The sequence below is a fragment of the Dendropsophus ebraccatus genome, chromosome 1, assembly GCF_027789765.1.
Source record: "Dendropsophus ebraccatus isolate aDenEbr1 chromosome 1, aDenEbr1.pat, whole genome shotgun sequence".
NCBI lineage: Eukaryota > Metazoa > Chordata > Amphibia > Anura > Hylidae > Dendropsophus > Dendropsophus ebraccatus.
The window spans coordinates 139328442-139349160 of NC_091454.1; the positions used below are offsets into that span (position 1 = coordinate 139328442).

General features: G+C 41.9%; 1 protein-coding gene across 1 annotated transcript; it reads right to left on the reverse strand.

The window, feature by feature from the left end:
• Nucleotides 1–256: 256 nt before the first annotated feature.
• LOC138799077 (acrosin-like) lies at nucleotides 257–19128 on the reverse strand. The gene is made up of 6 exons (XM_069979846.1): nucleotides 18987–19128; nucleotides 17659–17760; nucleotides 16672–16873; nucleotides 12664–12929; nucleotides 998–1143; nucleotides 257–515 (listed from the first exon to the last, which is right to left on the reverse strand). The coding sequence occupies exons 2-6, from the start codon at nucleotides 17741–17743 to the stop codon at nucleotides 321–323; spliced, it is 894 nt and encodes a 297-aa protein (XP_069835947.1). The 5' UTR covers nucleotides 17744–17760; nucleotides 18987–19128; the 3' UTR covers nucleotides 257–320.
• Nucleotides 19129–20719: the final 1591 nt, after the last annotated feature.

A 20719-nucleotide genomic window follows, 5' to 3' on the forward strand; every position in this document is an offset into this window, starting at 1 on the left:
TCAAATTCGATCGTTATCATGCGAATTCGTGCGATAATCGTTTCATGTAAACGCAGCATTAGACCCATTCCTCAACATTTAGGAAGGGGTGGGGGGACTGAAAAAGTTTCAGCGCCAGGAAGAAGGAGGCTTTTTAGCAGTTTTCTGCATCCCGGACAACCCCTTTAAATACACACAATTTTTTGTTTTCATAATATATGTAAAGATCCTGAAGTCAGCAGCTTTGCCTCATTGAAAAATACAAAGTACTATTACCTCTGCAGAAATGTCTTTTATTTTTAAGAAAACATATTCAAGGTGTTAATACTGTTTTAGGTGACTTATCCAAGGTTGCCATATTTCTTTATGGGGTTGGATTCGATTTTGTCCAAGATCCAGTTGAAGAAGTATTGGGTGGAGGTATAAACCCCTGGGCTTTGTGCTTGTGCACAGCCTGATCCCCAGCTGGTTATTCCAACAACTAAAAAGATTGTAGCCTTAGGATCCTTGCACATCAATGGTCCCCCACTGTCACCCTATAAGGCAGAAGAGAAAATATCTATTAATACTGTATTATGGATTTAAAGGGGTAGTCCACCAAAAAAATTTTTCTTTCAAATCAACTGCTGCCATGAAGTGCCAGAGATTTGTAATTTACTTCTATTAAAAAATCTCAAGCCTTCCAGTACTTATCAGCTGCTGTATGCCCAACAGGAAGTTGTATTATTTCCAGTCTAGAGAGCAGGAGAGGTTTTCTATGGGGATTTGCTCCTGCTCTGGACAGTTCCTGACATGGACAGAGGTGGCAGCAGACAGCACTGCGTCAGACTGGAAAGAAAACACCACTTCCTGCAGGACATACAGCAGCTGATAAGTACTGGAAGACTTAAGATTTTTTAATAGAAGTGAATTACAAATCTCTGGCACTTTATGGCACCAGTTGATTTGAAAGAATTTTTTTGGGTGGACTACCCCTTTAAAAAACAGCAATAGCTACATAAATTCACACTATGATTACCTGGCAACTGTCAATGCCTCCTTGTTCATAGCCTGCACATAGGTTGTAGATACCCACAGCACCATTATACCATGTAGTGCTATTGCAACGCTTAGTAGAAATCAACTCTACGTGGGCTTCTTGAAGGGTATCTGAGGGTTCTATACCTGCAAGGAAATAGTATAATTTAACTATAAGACACCATAACCTCAAGCCATATAACTTTATCCATTTTTTTTGTACCTTCTGTAGGTAAAACAGAAAGTGATTGATTGGAAAATTACAGTATTAAACAGAAGCAGTTTACAAATTATTGCTGCACAGAGAAAGGTTTAGCTCGAGCACATGGCACACAGCCCTGGCCCTTGTTAGTTTTGCAACACTGCGGAAATCTGCGGAATCTGTTGGCGCTATACAAATAAATATTATTATTATTATTACTGCAGGCAATGATTGGCTGAGCAGGCAGGTCCAGCTAAAAGCTCTTGTCTCAGAAGCAGGCAGAAAAGATGAGTAGCAGGAGAACAGAATAAGCCAAATGACAGCTGCAGCAGGACCAGAGGGGGACCCGGGTTAGGTAGGTATAGCTTTCTTTTTTTTTTCCATTTCTCAACAACCCTAGCAATATATAACTTTTTTTTAGCCATACTAGCATACCCCTTAAATTCCATTCATGGTCCTATAGTTGCTTAAAATCCAAGCCTTACTTACATAAAGAAACAAGAAGTTCTTCAAAATGTGTACACTGTTCATGGTCTTCTAATGTGGTAATCTTTTTCATGGTTAATCATTACCGGATATAGTGAGCTTCAAAAAAGCACGCTGCTGTATATTTTAATGAGCTTAGGGAGATATTCTGCATATTTATTATAGACTACTAAAGCATCATGAGGTTGCATATTAAGGAGGATTTGTCTCATATTAATCAGTATATGCATAAAGCCTATGGCACTATTTAACTGTTACATGTTTCCTTTCTTTTCCATAAAATACAGTGTGAAAATAATTATCAAAATGTGTTTCTCGCCGCTATTGTAATACTACTTATGCTTATCCATTAGGCAGGAGCATGTGCTTTTTAGATGTGTATAAGGACAAGCGTTAGAGAAGAACTGGTTCTGGGTTTAAATCTCTTTTCATTACAATGGTCATCAAAAATAAATTACATGTTGTCCTGCAGCTGGGACCCCCAGAGATCAACTAGTAGGCTTTCCATGTATTGCATCATGTATGTACAATGTTCTCAAGAGAAAGAGATCTCTGTAGCCACGCTCTACCCTAATAAGAGATGAGGGCTCCCATGTCACTGTCACTCATATCTCACCTCTTATAACATGTCAAAGTATACATACAAGTTTATATTAAAGAGATGCTGTCAATAGGTTTATGCTGCCCTGAAGGCAGAGAAGCTGAACAGAATGATGTATAACTTACATTGTTCTGTGAAGCTGTTTGGGAGATATCCTCTTGAATAACAAGAACTCTAAGAACCACACACTAGTCCCCCTTATTATGTGCCTGTGCTCAGTAGTCCTCAATATTCATAAGCATCAGTTCCCTTTGCCCACTGTCTGCTGATTGGCAGTTGTCTGCCTATACTGTGTAAAGGCAGACAGCTGTCAATAAGCAGTTAGAAGGTAAAGGGAATGGAGCAGCATAAAGCCCATTCTCCTGCAAATTAGGGGAGCCCTGAACAGAATGATGTAGTTAATAAACTGATCTGTTCATCATCTCTGTCACTAATGATTCTTACTCTGACTGGTCCTTGGTTATAAGTGGTGTACCCCAAGGTTTAGTACTGGGCCCCTTCTGTTTAATATTTTTATTAATAATTTAGAAGATGGAATTAAGCTTTGTAGTACAGTACAGTACAGTCTATGGAAGATGTGCACATGTTTAAAGCTGGCTTAGACACATTGAGGAACATTTATCAAAGGATGTAAAATACAGTTAGGGCCAGAAATATTTGGACAGTGACACAAGTTTTGTTATAGTGCTTGAAAAGCACTATATTGTAATCCGTATTCTTCTTCTTCTTCTAGCCATTTTTCTGCGCGTAATACAGCCCAAACCGCTTTGTGCACACACTCCATTCAAACTGCGTTTCGAAGCCCTCGGCGGTGTGTGGTGTGCTATTTTTCGTTTCGATCGGATTTGTCGTTTTTAAGAAATTTACGTTAAACGACCCCAAATTTCCCATAGAAAATAATGGCCCATTGCAAATAATGGCCACACTCTAACCGCTGACAGCCAATCACAGCACATATGCAAATAGCTGAAATATAGCAGCCAATAGGAACTCTAAGGTTTTGTCAGGCAATGTATCACAACATCCACAGTCACATGTCCACTATTGGCCAATAGAAGATGTAATATATGGAAGGTCCTTAATGATTTTGTCTCACTGACATGAGGAAGATTGTCATGGTAACCGAGCAATGATCTTTACCATTATAAGTACCCAGATCGCTCTTAAAGGAACCCAGGTCGCCCTTAAAGGAACGCAAGTCGCTCTTAAAGGGATGGGAGCCATGTCGCTCTTAAAGGGACCCAAGTCGTTCTTAAAGGGAACCAAGTCGCTCTTAAAAGGACGGGACCCAAGTCACTCTTAAAGGGTCCCATGTAGCTCTTAAAGGGATCCAAGTCGCTCTTAAACTGACAGGACCCAAGTTGCTCTTAAACAGACGGGACGCATATTGCTTTTAAAGGGACCCAAGTCACTCCAAAAGGTATGTGACCCATGTCGCTCTTAAAGAGACACATGTCGCTAGAGCGACCTGGGTCCTTTTAATAGTGACTCGGGTCCCTTTAAGAGCCACCTGGGTCCCTTTAAGAGCGTCCTGGGTCCCTTTAAGAGCAAAATATGTCCCTTTAAGTGTGAAATTGGTCCCTTTAAGAGTGAAATTGGTCCCTTTAAGAGTGAAATTGGTCCCTTGAAGAGCGACCTGGGTCCCTTGAAGAGCGACCTGGGTCCCTTGAAGAGCGACCTGGGTCCCTTGAAGAGCAAAATATGTCCCTTTAAGAGCGAAATATGTCCCTTTAAGAGCAAAATGGGTCCCTTTAAGAGCGACCTGGGTCCCTTTAAGAGCGACCTGGGTTCCTTTAAGAGCGAAATGGGTCCTTTTAAGAGCGACCTGGGTCCCTTTAAGAGTGAAATGGGTCCCTTTAAGAGTGAAATTGGTCCCTTTAAGAGCGACCTGGGTCCCTTTAAGAGCGACCTGGGTCCCTTTAAGAGCAAAATATGTCCCTTTAAGAGCAAAATGGGTCCCTTTAAGTGCGATCTGGGTCCCTTTAAGATCGACTTGGGTCCCTTTAAGAGCAAAATGGATCCCTTTAAGAGTACCCTGGGTCCCTTTAAGAGCAAAATGGGTCCCTTTAAGAGCGAAATTGGTTCCTTTAAGAGCGATCTGGGTCCCTTTAAGTGCCATCTGGGTCCCTTTAAGAGCGAAATGGGTCCCTTTAAGAGCGAAATGGGTCCCTTTAAGAGCAAAATGGGTCCCTTTAAGAACACCCTGGGTCCCTTTAGGAGCTACCTGGGTCCCTTTAAGAGCGACCTGGGTCCCTTTAAGAGCGAAATATGTCCCTTTAAGAGCGAAATATGTCCCTTTAAGAGCAAAATGGGTCCTTTGAAGAGCGACCTGGGTCCCTTTAAGAGCGACCTGGGTCTCTTTAAGAGCTAAATGGGTCCCTTTAAGCATGAAATTGGTCCCTTTAAGAGTGAAATTGGTCCCTTTAAGAGCGAAATATGTCCCTTTAAGAGCGAAATGGGTCCTTTTAAGAGCGACCTGGGTCCCTTTAAGAGCAAAATATGTCCCTTTAAGAGCGAAATATGTCCCTTTAAGAGCGAAATGGGTCCTTTTAAGAGCGACCTGGGTCCCTTTAAGAGTGAAATGAGTCCCTTTAAGAGTGAAATTGGTCCCTTTAAGAGCGACCTGGGTCCCTTTTAAGAGCGACCTGGGTCCCTTTTAAGAGCGACCTGGGTCCCTTTTAAGAGCGACCTGGGTCCCTTTAAGAGTGACCTGGGTTCCTTTAAGAGCGAAATGGGTCCTTTTAAGAGCGACCTGGGTCCCTTTAAGAGTGAAATGGGTCCCTTTAAGAGTGAAATTGGTCCCTTTAAGAGCGACCTGGGTCCCTTTAAGAGCGACCTGGGTCCCTTTAAGAGTGAAATGGGTCCTTTTAAGAGCGACCTGGGTCCCTTTAAGAGTGAAATGAGTCCCTTTAAGAGTGAAACTTGTCCCTTTAAGAGCGACCTGGGTCCCTTTAAGAGCGAAATGGGTCCCTTTAAGAGCGAAATGGGTCCCTTTAAGAGCAAAATCGGTCTCTTTAAGAGCGACCTGGGTCCCTTTAAGAGCGACCTGGGTCCCTTTAAGAGCGAAATGGGTCCCTTTAAGAGCGATATGGGTCCCTTTAAGAGCGATATGGGTCCCTTTAAGAGCGACCTGGGTCCCTTTAAGAGCGAAATATGTCCCTTTAAGAGCAAAATGGGTCCCTTTAAGAGCGACCTGGGTCCCTTTAAGAACGAAATATGTCCCTTTTAAGAGCAAAATGGGTCCTTTTAAGAGTGACCCGGGTCCCTTTAAGAGCGAAATATGTCCTTTTAAGAGCGACCTGGGTCCCTTTAAGAGTGAAATATGTCCCTTTAAGAGCGACCTGGCTCCCTTAAAGAGCGAAATGGGTCCCTTTAAGAGCGAAATGGGTCCCTTTAAGATCGAAATGGGTCCCTTTAAGAGCAAAATCGGTCTCTTTAAGAGCGACCTGGGTCCCTTTAAGAGCGATCTGGGTCCCTTTTTAGAGCGACCTGGGTCCCTTTTTAGAGCGACCTGGGTCCCTTTAAGAGCGACCTTGGTCTCTTTAAGAGCGACCTGGTTCCCTTTAAGAACGACCTGGGTCCCTTTAAGAGCGACCTGGGTCCCTTTAAGAGCGACCTGGGTCCCTTTAAGAGCGACCTGGGTCCCTTTAAGAGCGACCTGGGTCCCTTTAAGAGCGACCTGGGTCTCTTTAAGAGCTAAATGGGTCCCTTTAAGCATGAAATTGGTCCCTTTAAGAGTGAAATTGGTCCCTTTAAGAGCGAAATATGTCCCTTTAAGAGCGAAATGGGTCCTTTTAAGAGCGACCTGGGTCCCTTTAAGAGCGAAATATGTCCCTTTAAGAGCGAAATATGTCCCTTTAAGAGCGAAATGGGTCCTTTTAAGAGCGACCTGGGTCCCTTTAAGAGTGAAATGAGTCCCTTTAAGAGTGAAATTGGTCCCTTTAAGAGCGACCTGGGTCCCTTTTAAGAGCGACCTGGGTCCCTTTTAAGAGCGACCTGGGTCCCTTTAAGAGTGACCTGGGTTCCTTTAAGAGCGAAATGGGTCCTTTTAAGAGCGACCTGGGTCCCTTTAAGAGTGAAATGGGTCCCTTTAAGAGTGAAATTGGTCCCTTTAAGAGCGACCTGGGTCCCTTTAAGAGCGACCTGGGTCCCTTTAAGAGTGAAATGGGTCCTTTTAAGAGCGACCTGGGTCCCTTTAAGAGTGAAATGGGTCCCTTTAAGAGTGAAACTTGTCCCTTTAAGAGCGACCTGGGTCCCTTTAAGAGCGAAATGGGTCCCTTTAAGAGCGAAATGGGTCCCTTTAAGAGCAAAATCGGTCTCTTTAAGAGCGACCTGGGTCCCTTTAATAGCGACCTGGGTCCCTTTAAGAGCGAAATGGGTCCCTTTAAGAGCGATATGGGTCCCTTTAAGAGCGATATGGGTCCCTTTAAGAGCGACCTGGGTCCCTTTAAGAGCGAAATATGTCCCTTTAAGAGCAAAATGGGTCCCTTTAAGAGCGACCTGGGTCCCTTTAAGAACGAAATATGTCCCTTTTAAGAGCAAAATGGGTCCTTTTAAGAGTGACCCGGGTCCCTTTAAGAGCGACCTGGGTCCCTTTAAGAGTGAAATATGTCCCTTTAAGAGCGACCTGGCTCCCTTAAAGAGCGAAATGGGTCCCTTTAAGAGCGAAATGGGTCCCTTTAAGATCGAAATGGGTCCCTTTAAGAGCAAAATCGGTCTCTTTAAGAGCGACCTGGGTCCCTTTAAGAGCGATCTGGGTCCCTTTAAGAGCGATCTGGGTCCCTTTTTAGAGCGACCTGGGTCCCTTTTTAGAGCGACCTGGGTCCCTTTAAGAGCGACCTTGGTCTCTTTAAGAGCGACCTGGTTCCCTTTAAGAACGACCTGGGTCCCTTTAAGAGCGACCTGGGTCCCTTTAAGAGCGACCTGGGTCCCTTTAAGAGTGAAATGGGTCCCTTTAAGAGCGAAATGGGTCCCTTTAAGAGCGACCCGGGTCCCTTTAAGAGCGACCTTGGTCCCTTTAAGAGCGACCTTGGTCCCTTTAAGAGCGACCTTGGTCCCTTTAAGAGCGACCTTGGTCCCTTTAAGAGCGACCTTGGTCTCTTTAAGAGCGACCCTGGTCCCTTTAAGAGCGACCTTGGTCCCTTTAAGAGCGACCTGGGTCCCTTTAAGAGCGACCTTGGTCCCTTTAAGATTGACCTGGGTCCCTTTAAAGGGAACCATTCACCCCGTGGCCCCCGTTAGAAACAGACAAACAGTTACATAAAGGTCAATATACTTACCATATCGCTCCCGGTCCCGTCCCGGATCTCGTTGTTGACACGGAGAAATCGCCGATTCTTCTTCTCGCGCCCATTATGGTAATGAGCGCCGCCGGCCCGAAGTCCAGCCTTCTCCCCGCCTCCGACACTTGATTGACGCCGGGTCTTCTTCCTCCTCGTCTTCTTTCTTCTCGCTGAATCCCACGCAGGCGCCGTGACGGTCGTTTTCGGCGCATGCGCAGTTCACAATTGAAGCCGCTCCACAGCTTCAATGTTTACTGCGCGTGCGCCGATTGTCAGAGCTGAAGTGACGTGTTGGACTTCGCGCATGCGCGGTACACAGGAACGTCACGAGCACGTATCCTGTTTACCGCGCAGGCGCAGAAGAGATGACGAGACCTTTGCAACGGCGCCTGCGCGGGAATTCGTGAGGAGACTGAAGACTGAAGACGTCAATCAAGTTCCAGGAGGCGTGGATGGGCGGCGACGAGAAGAGGACCTCATGAATAAGTTGGACTCGTCCGTCGTTTCCTATGGACGTTGGACTCATCTCAGCTCATTACCATAATGGGCGGGAGAAGAAGAATCGGCGATTTCTCCGTGTCAACAACGAGATCCGGGACGGGACCGGGAGCGATATGGTAAGTATATTGACCTTTATGTAACTGTTTGTCTGTTTCTAACGGGGGCCACGGGGTGAATGGTTCCCTTTAAGAGCAAAGGGACCCAGGTCGCTCTTAAAGCGACCCCGGTCGCTCCTAAAGGGTTCCCATTTTGCTCTTAAAGGGACGGGAGCCAAGTTGCTCTTAAAGGGATGCGACCCAAGTCGCTCTTAAAGAGACGGCACCCAGGATTAAAGTTTCTCTTAAAAGGAAGTCACTGGTAAAGGGGCGCTCTGGAAGTCACTGGTAAAGGGGCGCTCTTTTGAAGCACTATGTATTTCCCTGGAAATGCAAATCTAGTTATTTTAGCTTTTTACAAAAGCATGTTCAGAAATACAATTATATATATATAATATGGGCTGAAAGTGCACACTCCCAGCTGCAATATGAGAGTTTCCACATCCAAATCGGAGAAAGGGTTTAGGAATCATAGCTCTGTAATGCATAGCCTCCTCTTTTTCAAGGGACCTAAAGTAATTGGACAATGGACTCTAAGGGCTGCAATTAACTCTGAAGGAGTCTCCCTCATTAACCTGTAATCAATGAAGTAGTTAAAAGGTCGGGGGTTGATTCTAGGTGTGTGGTTTTGCATTTGGAAACTGTTGCTGTGACCAGACAACATGCGGTCAAAGGAACTCTCAATTGAGGTGAAGCAGAACATCCTGAGGCTGAAAAAAAAAAGAAAAAATCCATCAGAGAGATAGCAGACATGAGAGATAGCAGACATGCTTGGAGTAGCAAAATAAACAGTCTGGTACATTCTGAGAAAAAAGGAATTGACTGGTGAGCTTGGGAACTCAAAAAGGCCTGGGCGTCCACGGAAGACAACAGTGGTGGATGATCGCTGCATACTTTCTTTCGTGAAGAAGAACCCGTTCACAACATCAACTGAAGTCCAGAACACTCTCAGGGAAGTAGGCGTATCTGTCTCTAAGTCAACAGTAAAGAGAAGACTCCATGAAAGTAAATACAAAGGGTTCACATCTAGATGCAAACCATTCATCAATTCCAAAAATAGACAGGCCAGAGTTACATTTGCCGAAAAACACCTCAAGAAGCCAGCTCAGTTCTGGAAAAGGATTCTATGGACAGATGAGACAAAGATCAACCTGTACCAGAATGATGGGAAGAAAAAAGTTTGGAGAAGAAAGGGAACGGCACATGATCCAAGGCACACCAAATCCTCTGTAAAACATGGTGGAGGCAACGTGATGGCATGGGCATGCCTGGCTTTCAATGGCACTGGGTCACTTGTGTTTATTGATGACATAACAGCAGACAATAGTAGCCGGATGAATTCTGAAGTGTACCGGGATATACTTTCAGCCCAGATTCAGCCAAATGCTGCAAAGTTGATCGGACGGCGCTTCATAGTACAGATGGACAATGACCCCAAGCATACAGCCAAAGCTACCCAGGAGTTAATGAGTGCAAAAAAGTGGAACATTTTGCAATGGCCAAGTCAATCACCAGATCTTAAAGGACAACTCCCACGAAATTTTTTTTTAGCTTATTTAACACACATTACAAAGTTATATAACTTTGTAATGTGGTTAAATACCCGGTCTGGCCCCCTTCCCCCACTTTCGGACCCCCGACCCCCCCGCCCGGAAGTTAAAGAATATATACATTACCTATTACGATCGTCACGGTCCTCTTCTCCCGGGCGGCATCTGGTGACGACGACGTCAGAGCCGGGGGGCGGTCCGGGTCTTCTTCCTCCTCGGCGTCTTCATAGAGAGTGAATGGGACGGAAAAGGCTGCTGGTGCACATGCGCACCAGCAGCCTTTTCATTGGCTGGAGCGCATCACATGGCTTCCAGCTTCGTCAGCCCTGATTGGCTGAGGTTAGTGGAAGCCATGTGATGCGCTCCAGCCAATTCCATCCCCAGGACCCGGAAATCAGAGACATCGCTGGACAGCGGACGGCGGTGACGGTGAGGCGGACGGCGGGTGAATGGAGTGGCGATCGTCACCGGAGGGATGGTGAGTATGGTGTCTGTGTGTGTCTGTGTTTTTTTTTTTGGGGGGGGGGGGGGTCCCGCGGGAGTTGTCCTTTAACCCAATTGAGCATGGATTTCTCTTGCTCAAATCCAGACGAAAGATGGAAAGACCCACAAACAAGCAAGATCTGAAGGCTGCGGCTGTAAAGGCCTGGCAAAGCATTAAGAAGGAGGAAACCCAGCGTTTGGTGATGTCCATGGGTTCCAGACTTAAGGCAGTGATTGCCTCCAAAGGATTCGCAACAAAATATTGAAAAAATTTTTTTTGGTTTGGATTATGTTTATTTGTCCAATTACTTTTGAGCTCCTAAAATGTGGAGTGTTTGTAAAGAAATGTGCACAATTCCTACATTTTCTATCAGATATTTTTGTTCAACCCTTCAAATTAAATGTTACAATCTGCACTTGAATTCTGTTGTAGAGGTTTCATTTCAAATCCAATGCGGTGGCATGCAGAGCCCAACTCGCGAAAATTGTGTCACTGTCCAAATATTTCTGGCCCTAACTGTATAGACTGGTGTAAACTGCCCACAGCAACCAATCACAGCTCAGCTTTCAGCTCTGTTAAAATAATACAGGAGCTGTGATTGGTTGCTGTGGGCAGTTTACACCAGTCTATATTTTACACCCTTTGATAAATCTGGGCCATTGAGTATTTGAGCATCCACTTGGTAAATGAGGTTTAATGTGGATTAATGTAAAGTTCTGCACCTGGTTTCTAATAACCTGCATGCTTCATATGTCCTAGGGGGAGTTACACTGGGAGAGAAGGATTCTACTCGTAGAGAATAGACTACAGAATGGCATGCAATGCCAATTAGCTGCTTCTGATTGGCAATGTGTGCCATTCTGTAGTCTTTTATCTACACAGGATATTATCATGCATTAAAATAGGCATGGACTCTTGGAACAGGGATATAATATTACCAAAGCTATAATGCGGCCTTATCTGGAGTATGTTTTTGGCCGTGATTCATAGAAAGGGTGTCCTTTAATTGGAAAAAGTACAAAGGTGGCACCTAAACTAATAGGGGCATAGAACTTAGTTATGAGGAAAAAATTAAGTCTTGAGAAAAGGGGTTTAGGGGCTGACACGATTAACTTATTTAAGTACATACATAGGCTGGGTTCACACTATGTATATTTAAGCTGTATTTGGTCCTCATGTCAGGTCCTCATAGCAACCAAAACCAGGAGTGGATTGAAAACACAGAAAGGCTCTGTTCATACAATGTTGAAATTGAGTGGATGGCTGCCATATAACGGTAAATAACTTCCATTATTTCAATACAACAGCCGTTGTTTTAAAATAACAGCAAATATTTGCCATTAAATGGCGGCCATCCACTCAATTTCATCATTGTGTGAACAGAGCCTTTCTGTGTTTTCAATCCACTCCTTGTTTTGGTTGCTATACAGCCTCAAACATACAGCCTCAAATATACAGTACGTAGTGTGAACATAGCCATAGGCTGTATAATAAATATGGTGAAAGATGTGCCAGGTAAAAAGACAAGGGGCACTCCTTTTGCCTAAAGAAAAGAAAAAAGGTTTAATCTCCAGAGGCGACAAGCCTTCTTTACCATGAGAACAGTTAATCTGTGGAATAGTCTACCTTAGAAACATGTCACAGCAGAAACAGTACAGGGCTTTAAAACAGGCTTAGACAAGTTATTATAACAAAATAACATTAATGCATATGTATAGAACCTACCCATCACCCATCCCCCTTCCCTTCATCCATCCCCTTCTTGGTTGATCTTGATGTTCATGTGCCCTTTTTAAAAAAAAAATATTTTAAACTAGCTATATAACTATGTATACTCTGCAGGCTGGGTTCACACTACGTATATTTCAGTCAGTATTGTGGTCCTCATATTGCAACCAAAACCAGGAGTGGATTAAAAACACAGAAAGGATCTGTCCACAAAATGTTGAAATTGAGTGGATGGCCGCCATTTAAAGGCAAATATTTGCTGTTATTTTAGAACAACGGCTGTTATATTGAAATAATGGCAGTTATTTACTGTTATATGGCGGCCATCCACTCAATTTCACCATTGTGTGAACAGATCCTTTGTGTTTTTAATCCACTCCTGTTTTTGGTTGCAATATGAAGACCACAATACTGACTGAAATATACGTAGTGTGAACCCAGCCTTAAGCTGTTTTCTGTTTTGTTCAATGACCATCAACATGTTAACCATCCCGGCCACTTCACAATTTATGGAGCTGGCTGCTTTTATCTTTTCTTTAATAGTGTATACAGGTGTTGTGGCTCTGGTATGCAGCTGATTGTCAGGGTGCGGGATGTGGGAGCCCAACCAATCAGATATTAATGGCCTATTCTGAGGAGATGCCATCAATTAAAGAGTGCCAGAAAACCCCATTTAATAAGAAATAGTACAATCAGAATTTGTTGTCATATCATATTGTGCTTAAAAAACTGATGTACCTTGTTCTTCCAGTACACCCCAGCCAGCAATATAGCAATCAGTCATGAGTGTAACATCTGCAGTTCTCCGAGGAAGGCATGCTGGTTGAATATACTTATTATAAGAGATTGGCCGATCCACAGAAAGCAGAGTGATGTCATTGCGTTCCGTCTCTGGGTCATACTTCTCATGTTCTATCTTTTTGGATATGCCACGAATCTGTACACCTGGGCCAGCAACTGACAACTGATGGCCTCCAAACACCACTCTCCAAGAATAGAAATGGCTGAAACAATAGAAATTATAAATATAAACAAACACAAAGATTATATGTTTAAAAAGGACAAGTTTGTTATGTCTGTTATGAAAAATGAAGCCTAATAGTTATGCAAGATTTACAGAAAAAAAGTAAGGTGGCCTTACCTAATTTGTATCTTCAATCCATACTTTTTACCATTTTTCACTTTTTATTTTAAACTTTACATTTTTGTTATATACAAAAGTTCAGAAATGTGAACCACAGGTTTAAAAGACTCATAGAATTTCTACCAAAAGCTACACCGACACTCAAATACAGAATAAGAGTTTCTTCTGTGACCTAGTTATTCATCTGCCGGCTTCTGTCAGCTCTACTCTTGCCTTTGATACCATTTGACTCTTTCTTACTGTACAGTCTCCAGTGGGATTTGAGAGAATATCTGTCTTGTTAGTTTGTTTCATCAACCAATGAACCTGTGTTTTCTGCATTTACAGATGTTATGCTGTGAGTCAGAAGCTGTTGAGAGCAGATTCCCAGAAGGTCAGTTATTTTTGATGTATCATGGTTGGTGCTCAATTGTATTTGCTGCACAACCTCAATGATACATAAATTATCTGCCTCAATAAATTATATTGTAGCAAACAATGCAGTGCTCCCTGTTGAACACCACATTTTCTACACAACACATTTTCTACAATAGTTATAGCCTTATGTGCTTTATAAGTTGTAATGTGATAACTAGAGCTGAGCAAGTAGTAAAATACTCAAGTCCTCATTACTCGAGCCACTGATTTTTCAATGCTTAAATTGAGTAATGAAACCCATTGAAATCAGTGGGAGACTCAAGCATTTTGCCAGGTGCCCACTACTCAAAACCGAAGGTGAAAGTTAACATAGGGAATTTTAACTCAGGGCGTTCATCTCCTATTGTTCTTCATCTGATATGCGCTTCCTGGGACATTAATCCAATAACAGCTAGAATAGGCATACTAGCAGTAGTGTAGTTACATAGTCAATGCCTGTGATTGGTCTCTCTCGGAGCCTCACTAGCATTCCTTTTGCCTTATCCCCTAGCTGCACCAGTCAGTAATAGTACATCCTTATAAGAGGTTAGTTTCAGCACCAGGACATTTATTTACTGACCTGCCTCTGATGCTCACTGGTTACACAAACAGTGACCGGGAGCCGCAACTAAACTGTCAGCTGATAGCTGGCAGTTTAGTGTAACTGTCACTGGACCCCAAAAGGGGATCCAGCACTGGGAATCGCCCCCATTTATGGATTGGTAACGGTAATTGGTGTGCTAAAAAAATACATAGGATTACATTGGAATCTCTGCCAAGAAAATGCGAATTGTATTTTTTCAGAGTACATTCACGCGTACAGGATCCGCAGCAGATCTGCAGCAGATTTGATGGTGCAGATTTGATGCCGTGTTCAGTTATTTAGATCAAATCTGCTGCAGATCTGCACCATCAAATCCGCTGTGATACGGTACATGTGAAGCTACCCTCACTCATACTTTGCAGGTATTCTTGTGAAATGCTCAAAGGGTTAAAAAAAACTGTATAAAATGTCAATTTGAATACTTGAAAAGGTGAAAATTTCAAAATGGGGTAAATTATGGGGGTTTATAGTATACAGGCCTCTGAAATATACTCCAAAACTGAACATGTTTCTAAAGAATTTCTGAGTTTAAAATTTGCATGGAAAATTGGAAAATTGCTACTAAACATTTACGACCTTTAACATCCTAAAAAAGTAAAAGCATATTCCCCAAATGCTGTTAATATAAAATTACACATGTTATAGATATGAATTAATAAATCATTTATGTAGTTTAACTATCTTCCTTATTGGCGGAGACTTTCAAATATAGAGAAATACAATTTTTTTAACAACATTTTGGAGCTTTTACAAAAAAATTGTAAAGGTATCAACCCAAATTTACCACTAACATAAAGTAGAATATGTCACTCATGCTTAAAGTGACACGTCATATTTGAAAAATTTGGCCGTTTTATAAGCACTAAAACTGTCTGTGTCCCCAAGGGGTTATACTGAGCTTTCCCAGTATCCTGATTTCCAGCTTGTATTTGACCCTGCCTTTGCCTGACAATTAACACCCTGATGTGACCTCTTGGTATTGACCTAATCTTACTGACCTGTTTTTCCTCTCTGACTTTGACCCTCTGGCACATTATGTGTTTTTTCTCCTGTCTTAAGGCTGCCATGCTGTAAATGAGCACCAATCTCCTTGGTCCCTGCTCGTTTACATCGCATATTACACGGCACAGTGATCAATTGCTAGATTGTTCATGCAAAGCTTTGCTTTGGGTAAGAACAGGGCTGTACTGATCCCTACTTAATGTGACAATACCTTGTTTTATTCATAATTGGCGTACCTTCTGTTGCCTAACAGGTAACACAACAAAAGTGGCATTTATAATGTAGACCAGATCTATCACTTTATACTATGCAGTCCAGAATGTTTATAGAAGTGTAATTCAAGCGACATTAATGCAGCTTTAATAGACTTTACACTCCTAAGTGCAGTGATAAATACTGTAAACTAAGATCAACTTCTATGTCTCTTATCTGAAATGGAATTTTATCAAAAGCCTAATGTAATACAAAAAGTATAGTAAAGTCCAAGGTCAGTGACTAATATAAAATTGCAGCAAATTATAAATGTAGCAAAAAAAATTCCTACAGTAGAAAGATAAAAGTGAAACATAGAACCAACTAATTACATGGTCAGGGAGACACATGCATTCGCTATCTAAGTAAGGAACAAGTGTACAAGCACCAGTGTAATAAATAATGATACCATACATTGACCATATAGTGATCACAAACCAGCTGTACAAAGGCTCTGCAGACTGTACAAGAGAATACAGCACTAATGAAAAGCAGTCACTGAAGGATCTGTCAGCACTCCTGACCTGTCTCGACTTGAGTAACAAGCTCTACTGAAATCAATGGGAGACTTAAGCCTTTTGCCAGGTGCCCGCTACTCAAGAGCAGACAGTGCGGGTTAGCATAGGGAATTTAAAATTTTATTCCTTCTGAAAATGTATGAATGAATTGACAACTGGGTGTTTCAAATCACCTTTTCAAAGGGCTGAGTCCACTCATTGTTGGTAGTCCCAGCATGTGTAGAGACCCATCCTATTGGCAGACAAAATGATACCACCCAGCTATTAATTACGTCTACACTACACAGAGACTTTATGTAGCCTGAAGTATAGGTTTTCATCATCATGTGGTTACGTTCACACATACAGAATAGCGGATGTTATGCTGCGAGTTAGCAGTGAAATCCGCTGTGGATACCTGCCCCTTCACTTCAATTGGATGACAATCCCGCTGCAAGTATGTAATCCAATTGAAGTGAATGGGCAAGTATCTACAGCGGATTTCGCTGCAAACTGGCAGAATAAAATCCGCTGAGGAAACATTATGTGTGAACGTACCCTAAGGCTTTGTACTGCAGCTATAGGTCTAATCTATTATTTTCATAACTTTATAATGTTCAGATGAGCATGAAAAAGTTCTAAATAGAGATGTTCCAGAATTTTTATCTTATGGTTAATACAAGGATTTACTATAACGGCATGTAACGACTCTATAAACCCAGTGACATCTTCCTTTTCTTCTGCTGAGTACATGAAGCCTATACCAACATCCAGTATATAAATCTAAGCATAACCTGAGAATGCATTCGACTGCATGCAATAGTAACATAAAGAGTGAGGTTATTTCTTACTCTGCTTGATTCTTGAAGCAGTGGGCAGCTGTCAGAATCCATTGACTGTTCAAGACTGATCCTCCACACAGGTGTGTAAAATGCTCTTCATCTATGGGTTGCTGGATGCTGACTAACCATGGCCAGGACCCAGGTAGGGCATCTTTTCCACCAACAATGCGGGAGCCAAAGTCATAGCCTGCCAGAGGTCGATTTCCACAAGCTAGAGGGGAAGATAATATTTACCTGCATGTTAGCCTTTGCTATATAAAGGCCGGGGGGAGGCGGTCAAAATGCCACAATAAACCCTAATTTTATGTTAATTACTACTGGCATTTTTATCTCTACTTGTTTATCCCCTGATTTTTTTTCCTGCCCAAATCATGTGATTCTAGGATTTCTATTGAAGAATTGAGGAAAAAATGCCAATGTTTCTTGACAAAAAAAATACACCGAAACGCACAGCCTGCTTCAAATTACCAAAACTGTTAACCTGAAAAATGCCAAAATCCCCTAAAGAAACACCAAACTAAAACACATCATATGGTTATTGCATTTACATTCCCCCCACTGTTAGCTAACATCCGACCATAGCCAAAAAGAAATGCTATGTGCCAATTTTTGGGCTGTAATTTTTGTTGCAGGTGTTTTTAAGCCAAAGCCATAAATGAATCCAGCAGGAAGGAGAAGTGGAAGTCCTTATTTATATTTCCAATTCTTTTGGGATCCACGTCTGGCTTTGGCTTAAATTAAATAAAAAAAAAATTATCTATACATCTATCTATCTATAACAGAAATATTTGTGACAGCTTTTCATAAATTTTTTTTTTGTCCAAAACCAGAAATGGATCCGGCAGGAAAGGGGAGTATAAATCATTTCTTTATATTTCCAATTCCTATGGGATCCACATCTGGCTTTGGCTAAAAAAAAAAAAACACTGTCATATAAACTTCCATATAAAGTTGAACCACCTTATAAGTAGGCATACACTCTCATTGCATAGTTACCTCTAGGGTAAGGAAGGGCAGGAGCATGATCTATAAAATGCCACAGAAGAATGGTAGTAGCGTGCAGGAGCATCTGGAGCTTCATTACTACTTTGTGTTATTCTGCGTAATAATGAGGAACATCAGTGAAAAAGGAATAACATGAAATGCGTTCTATAATGTGTGATATAAAAATGGAAGTATTATGCTCAACTGCTATGATGGTAACTTATATTAAATATCTTATGCTATAGAGTTAAATCTTATTCCTGTAGAAAAAAAAAAGCGAGAAAAGAAGGCGGCTGATATCACAGGGGAATGCTGTGTTCATGTCACTAACAATTATATCATGTTTACAGCTATGTTCCACCAGTCGGCAGATTGCTTTACACTTGGTTATTTCATCTGCTTCCCTTCCCTAACGGAATGACCTAAAGATGAATACATTTTGTCATAGCTGCAGAGGATGAATTTTGCAGCTTTGTTCTACAAAGACTAAGACTTAGTGTAACATGATTCATCAGTCTTACAAGACAAGACAAACAGGAAGATAAAGAATGTTCTTAAAAATTACATGGACAAAAAAAGAAGATTAATTCAAGGTTACAATTACTAATAAAAAAAAAAGAAAATAAAATACTGGGCATCACAGGGCTGACAGTGGAGGTGCTGTAACAACCAATAGGATTACACCTGTCATCTTTGAGGTGCAGATAACAAAATGAAAGAAGTCGTCTGATTGGTTGCTATGGGCTACTCCCTCTTAAACCATAGAAAGGCACGGCATAAACAAAATACCTAAATACTATCCTAAAAATAAGGTTCTATACATTAAGGCTGTCTCGGTACATCACCAATCCACAGGTCCTCAGCCAGCTTTTCTATAGATCAGTCTCACAAGTCTGGAGGCTGGTGTATCAAGGCATCAGGCACAACCTGGCAGAGAACTGGGCTGCTTCTTCAGCCATGTCTGAACCTCATCTAGCCGTGTGGTGCACTAAATAATGATGTACAGACATACTGTGATGGAGGAAGATTATTTGTTGGATATTAAACACAAGCATTTATCAAACCTTGTGCACAGAAACAATGGGGCAGTTGCCCATAGCAACCAAACAGACTTCAGCTGTCATTTTTAGAGGCCTTTTCAAAAAGACATGAAGCAAGCTGACAGGTTGTTATGGGCAACCACTACCCTGTTCATCTGCACAAGGCTTAACATATCTCCCCCCAAAATTTCTTTGCCAGTATTTTGTGTACACCACGCCTTTCTATGGTTGCTGTCATTTTGGGAAGTTTGGGGAAACCCCCTTACCCCAAATGTATAATGTTGTTGGTCTTCTACCTACCACTGGTGGAGACTACTCCTTCGCTGGTTTGTTTCTTGAGATGTTCATGCAGGAGGGCTAAAATTATTTAGGAAAAGACATCGGGCTCCATATATCAAAGCTGCCTAACAGACCAACTGTCCTTGTTGCATGTGGCAGCCAATGAGAGCTCAGCTTTCTTTGTTTTTTAAAGAGCTGCCCAATGATTGGCTGATACGGCTAACAAGGGCAGTTACACAGAAGTGTATTACAGGATTACGAGTGTCCCAGTCCAACCATTGCTAAGTGACAGCATCATGGAGGTTGGCCTGGACACACTGCCATAATATGCACTCATGAGAAACCAGTTCTAGGGACAATGGGAGAAATGCCAATTCTTTTCCTTTCTGTGGCGAACTCCACATACCTAAAGACATAAAGCTTATAAATACTGAGAAGACATAATATCTGAAGACAGTCAGGAAAATAAGATATACTGTATCTATCCCTTGATATGGTGTTACATTAAAAAGCCTGTCAATATACCCAAGCTGGAAATTGCATTTGAATCTGAATATATACATTCTAGATATCTAGAGTTGATCAGTGCACTCTGATGCCACTTTTAATTTTTTTTCTAAGTTTAGTTATAAACTTACATCTGGGGTAAGGAAAGGCAATGGTACTGTCCATTATATGCCACAGTAGGATGGTGGTAGTGTGAATGAATAGCTGGAGCTTCATTGCAACCTGTCAAAAAGGGATGCGCAGCATACTGACAGTGAGTCCATTCCCAAAGGAACACATATCTTGATCTCATTGGCAACACACATGTACATTTCATCAACTAAACATATACACCTAATAAAGATATATGGCGCCCAGAATTAGGTAATTCACAATTATCCTAACTTGAAAATTATATGACAAAACTTTATTGTTGTACCATCACAAATGAACATTAAATGGAGGTGGGGGCCATGCTGCTGGGACATATACCATGAATACAAAGTGCTAGTGCATCATATAAGTAAACCAATTCTCTCCTCCATCAGCATAAATGCATGTAATAAAGTGTAGGTGCAAACAGACATCATGCCTATAGTGCACTGAACAGGGTTATGGGATATACAGACAAATAGATGCACAGAAAGTAAGTAATACCAGTATTAACACAGGTCTCAGTCCACTGCCCCCCACCCCCCTTACACTCCAACGCCATGAACTGGCTTACTTATAGTGAATTGGTTTACTTATATGATGCACTAGCACTTTGAGTTCATGGTATATGTGCCAGCAGCATGGCCTCTGCCTACCAGGTCTTGTTTAAATGTTTGTTTATGATTGGATAATAAAGTTTTGTAATATAATTTCCAAGTTGGGATAATTGCGGTTTATTTAATTCTGGGTACCAGATATCTTTAAGGGTGTCCTCACAAACACTTTTTGTCTGTTTCCAGGCCCCGCTCCCCCCAAAAAAACACCAATGTGGCTCACAGTGTTTTTCTTGTCATGCATATTGCATTGCCTAAAAAAAAAAAAAAAAAAAAAAGAGAAGGAGAGAAAACCACCACCCCAAAAAACACCATGTGTGTAAGGCAGATAATAAACTTCCAGCTAACATCTGGCTGCTGGAGTTTTTGCAAAACAAAGAAAAGCCATGAGATTTTAAGGCAGTGTGAAGCCAGCCTAATAGGTGTATAAATAATAAATATATACAGTACAAAGGTATACTTTCAGCTTGTAAAGATTCAAACGCATGTATGGAGAACGTC

Coding starts and splice junctions, on each gene's coding strand:
- LOC138799077 (XM_069979846.1), bottom strand. CDS start 17,743: ATGAAGCTCCAGATGCTCCTGCACGCTACTACCATTCTTCTGTGGCAT. Junction 12,930..16,671: donor TGCTTCAAGAATCAAGCAGA/GTAAGAAATAAC, acceptor CTATTGTTTCAG/CCATTTCTATTCTTGGAGAG. Junction 1,144..12,663: donor GGGTGTACTGGAAGAACAAG/GTACATCAGTTT, acceptor ATTTCCTTGCAG/GTATAGAACCCTCAGATACC.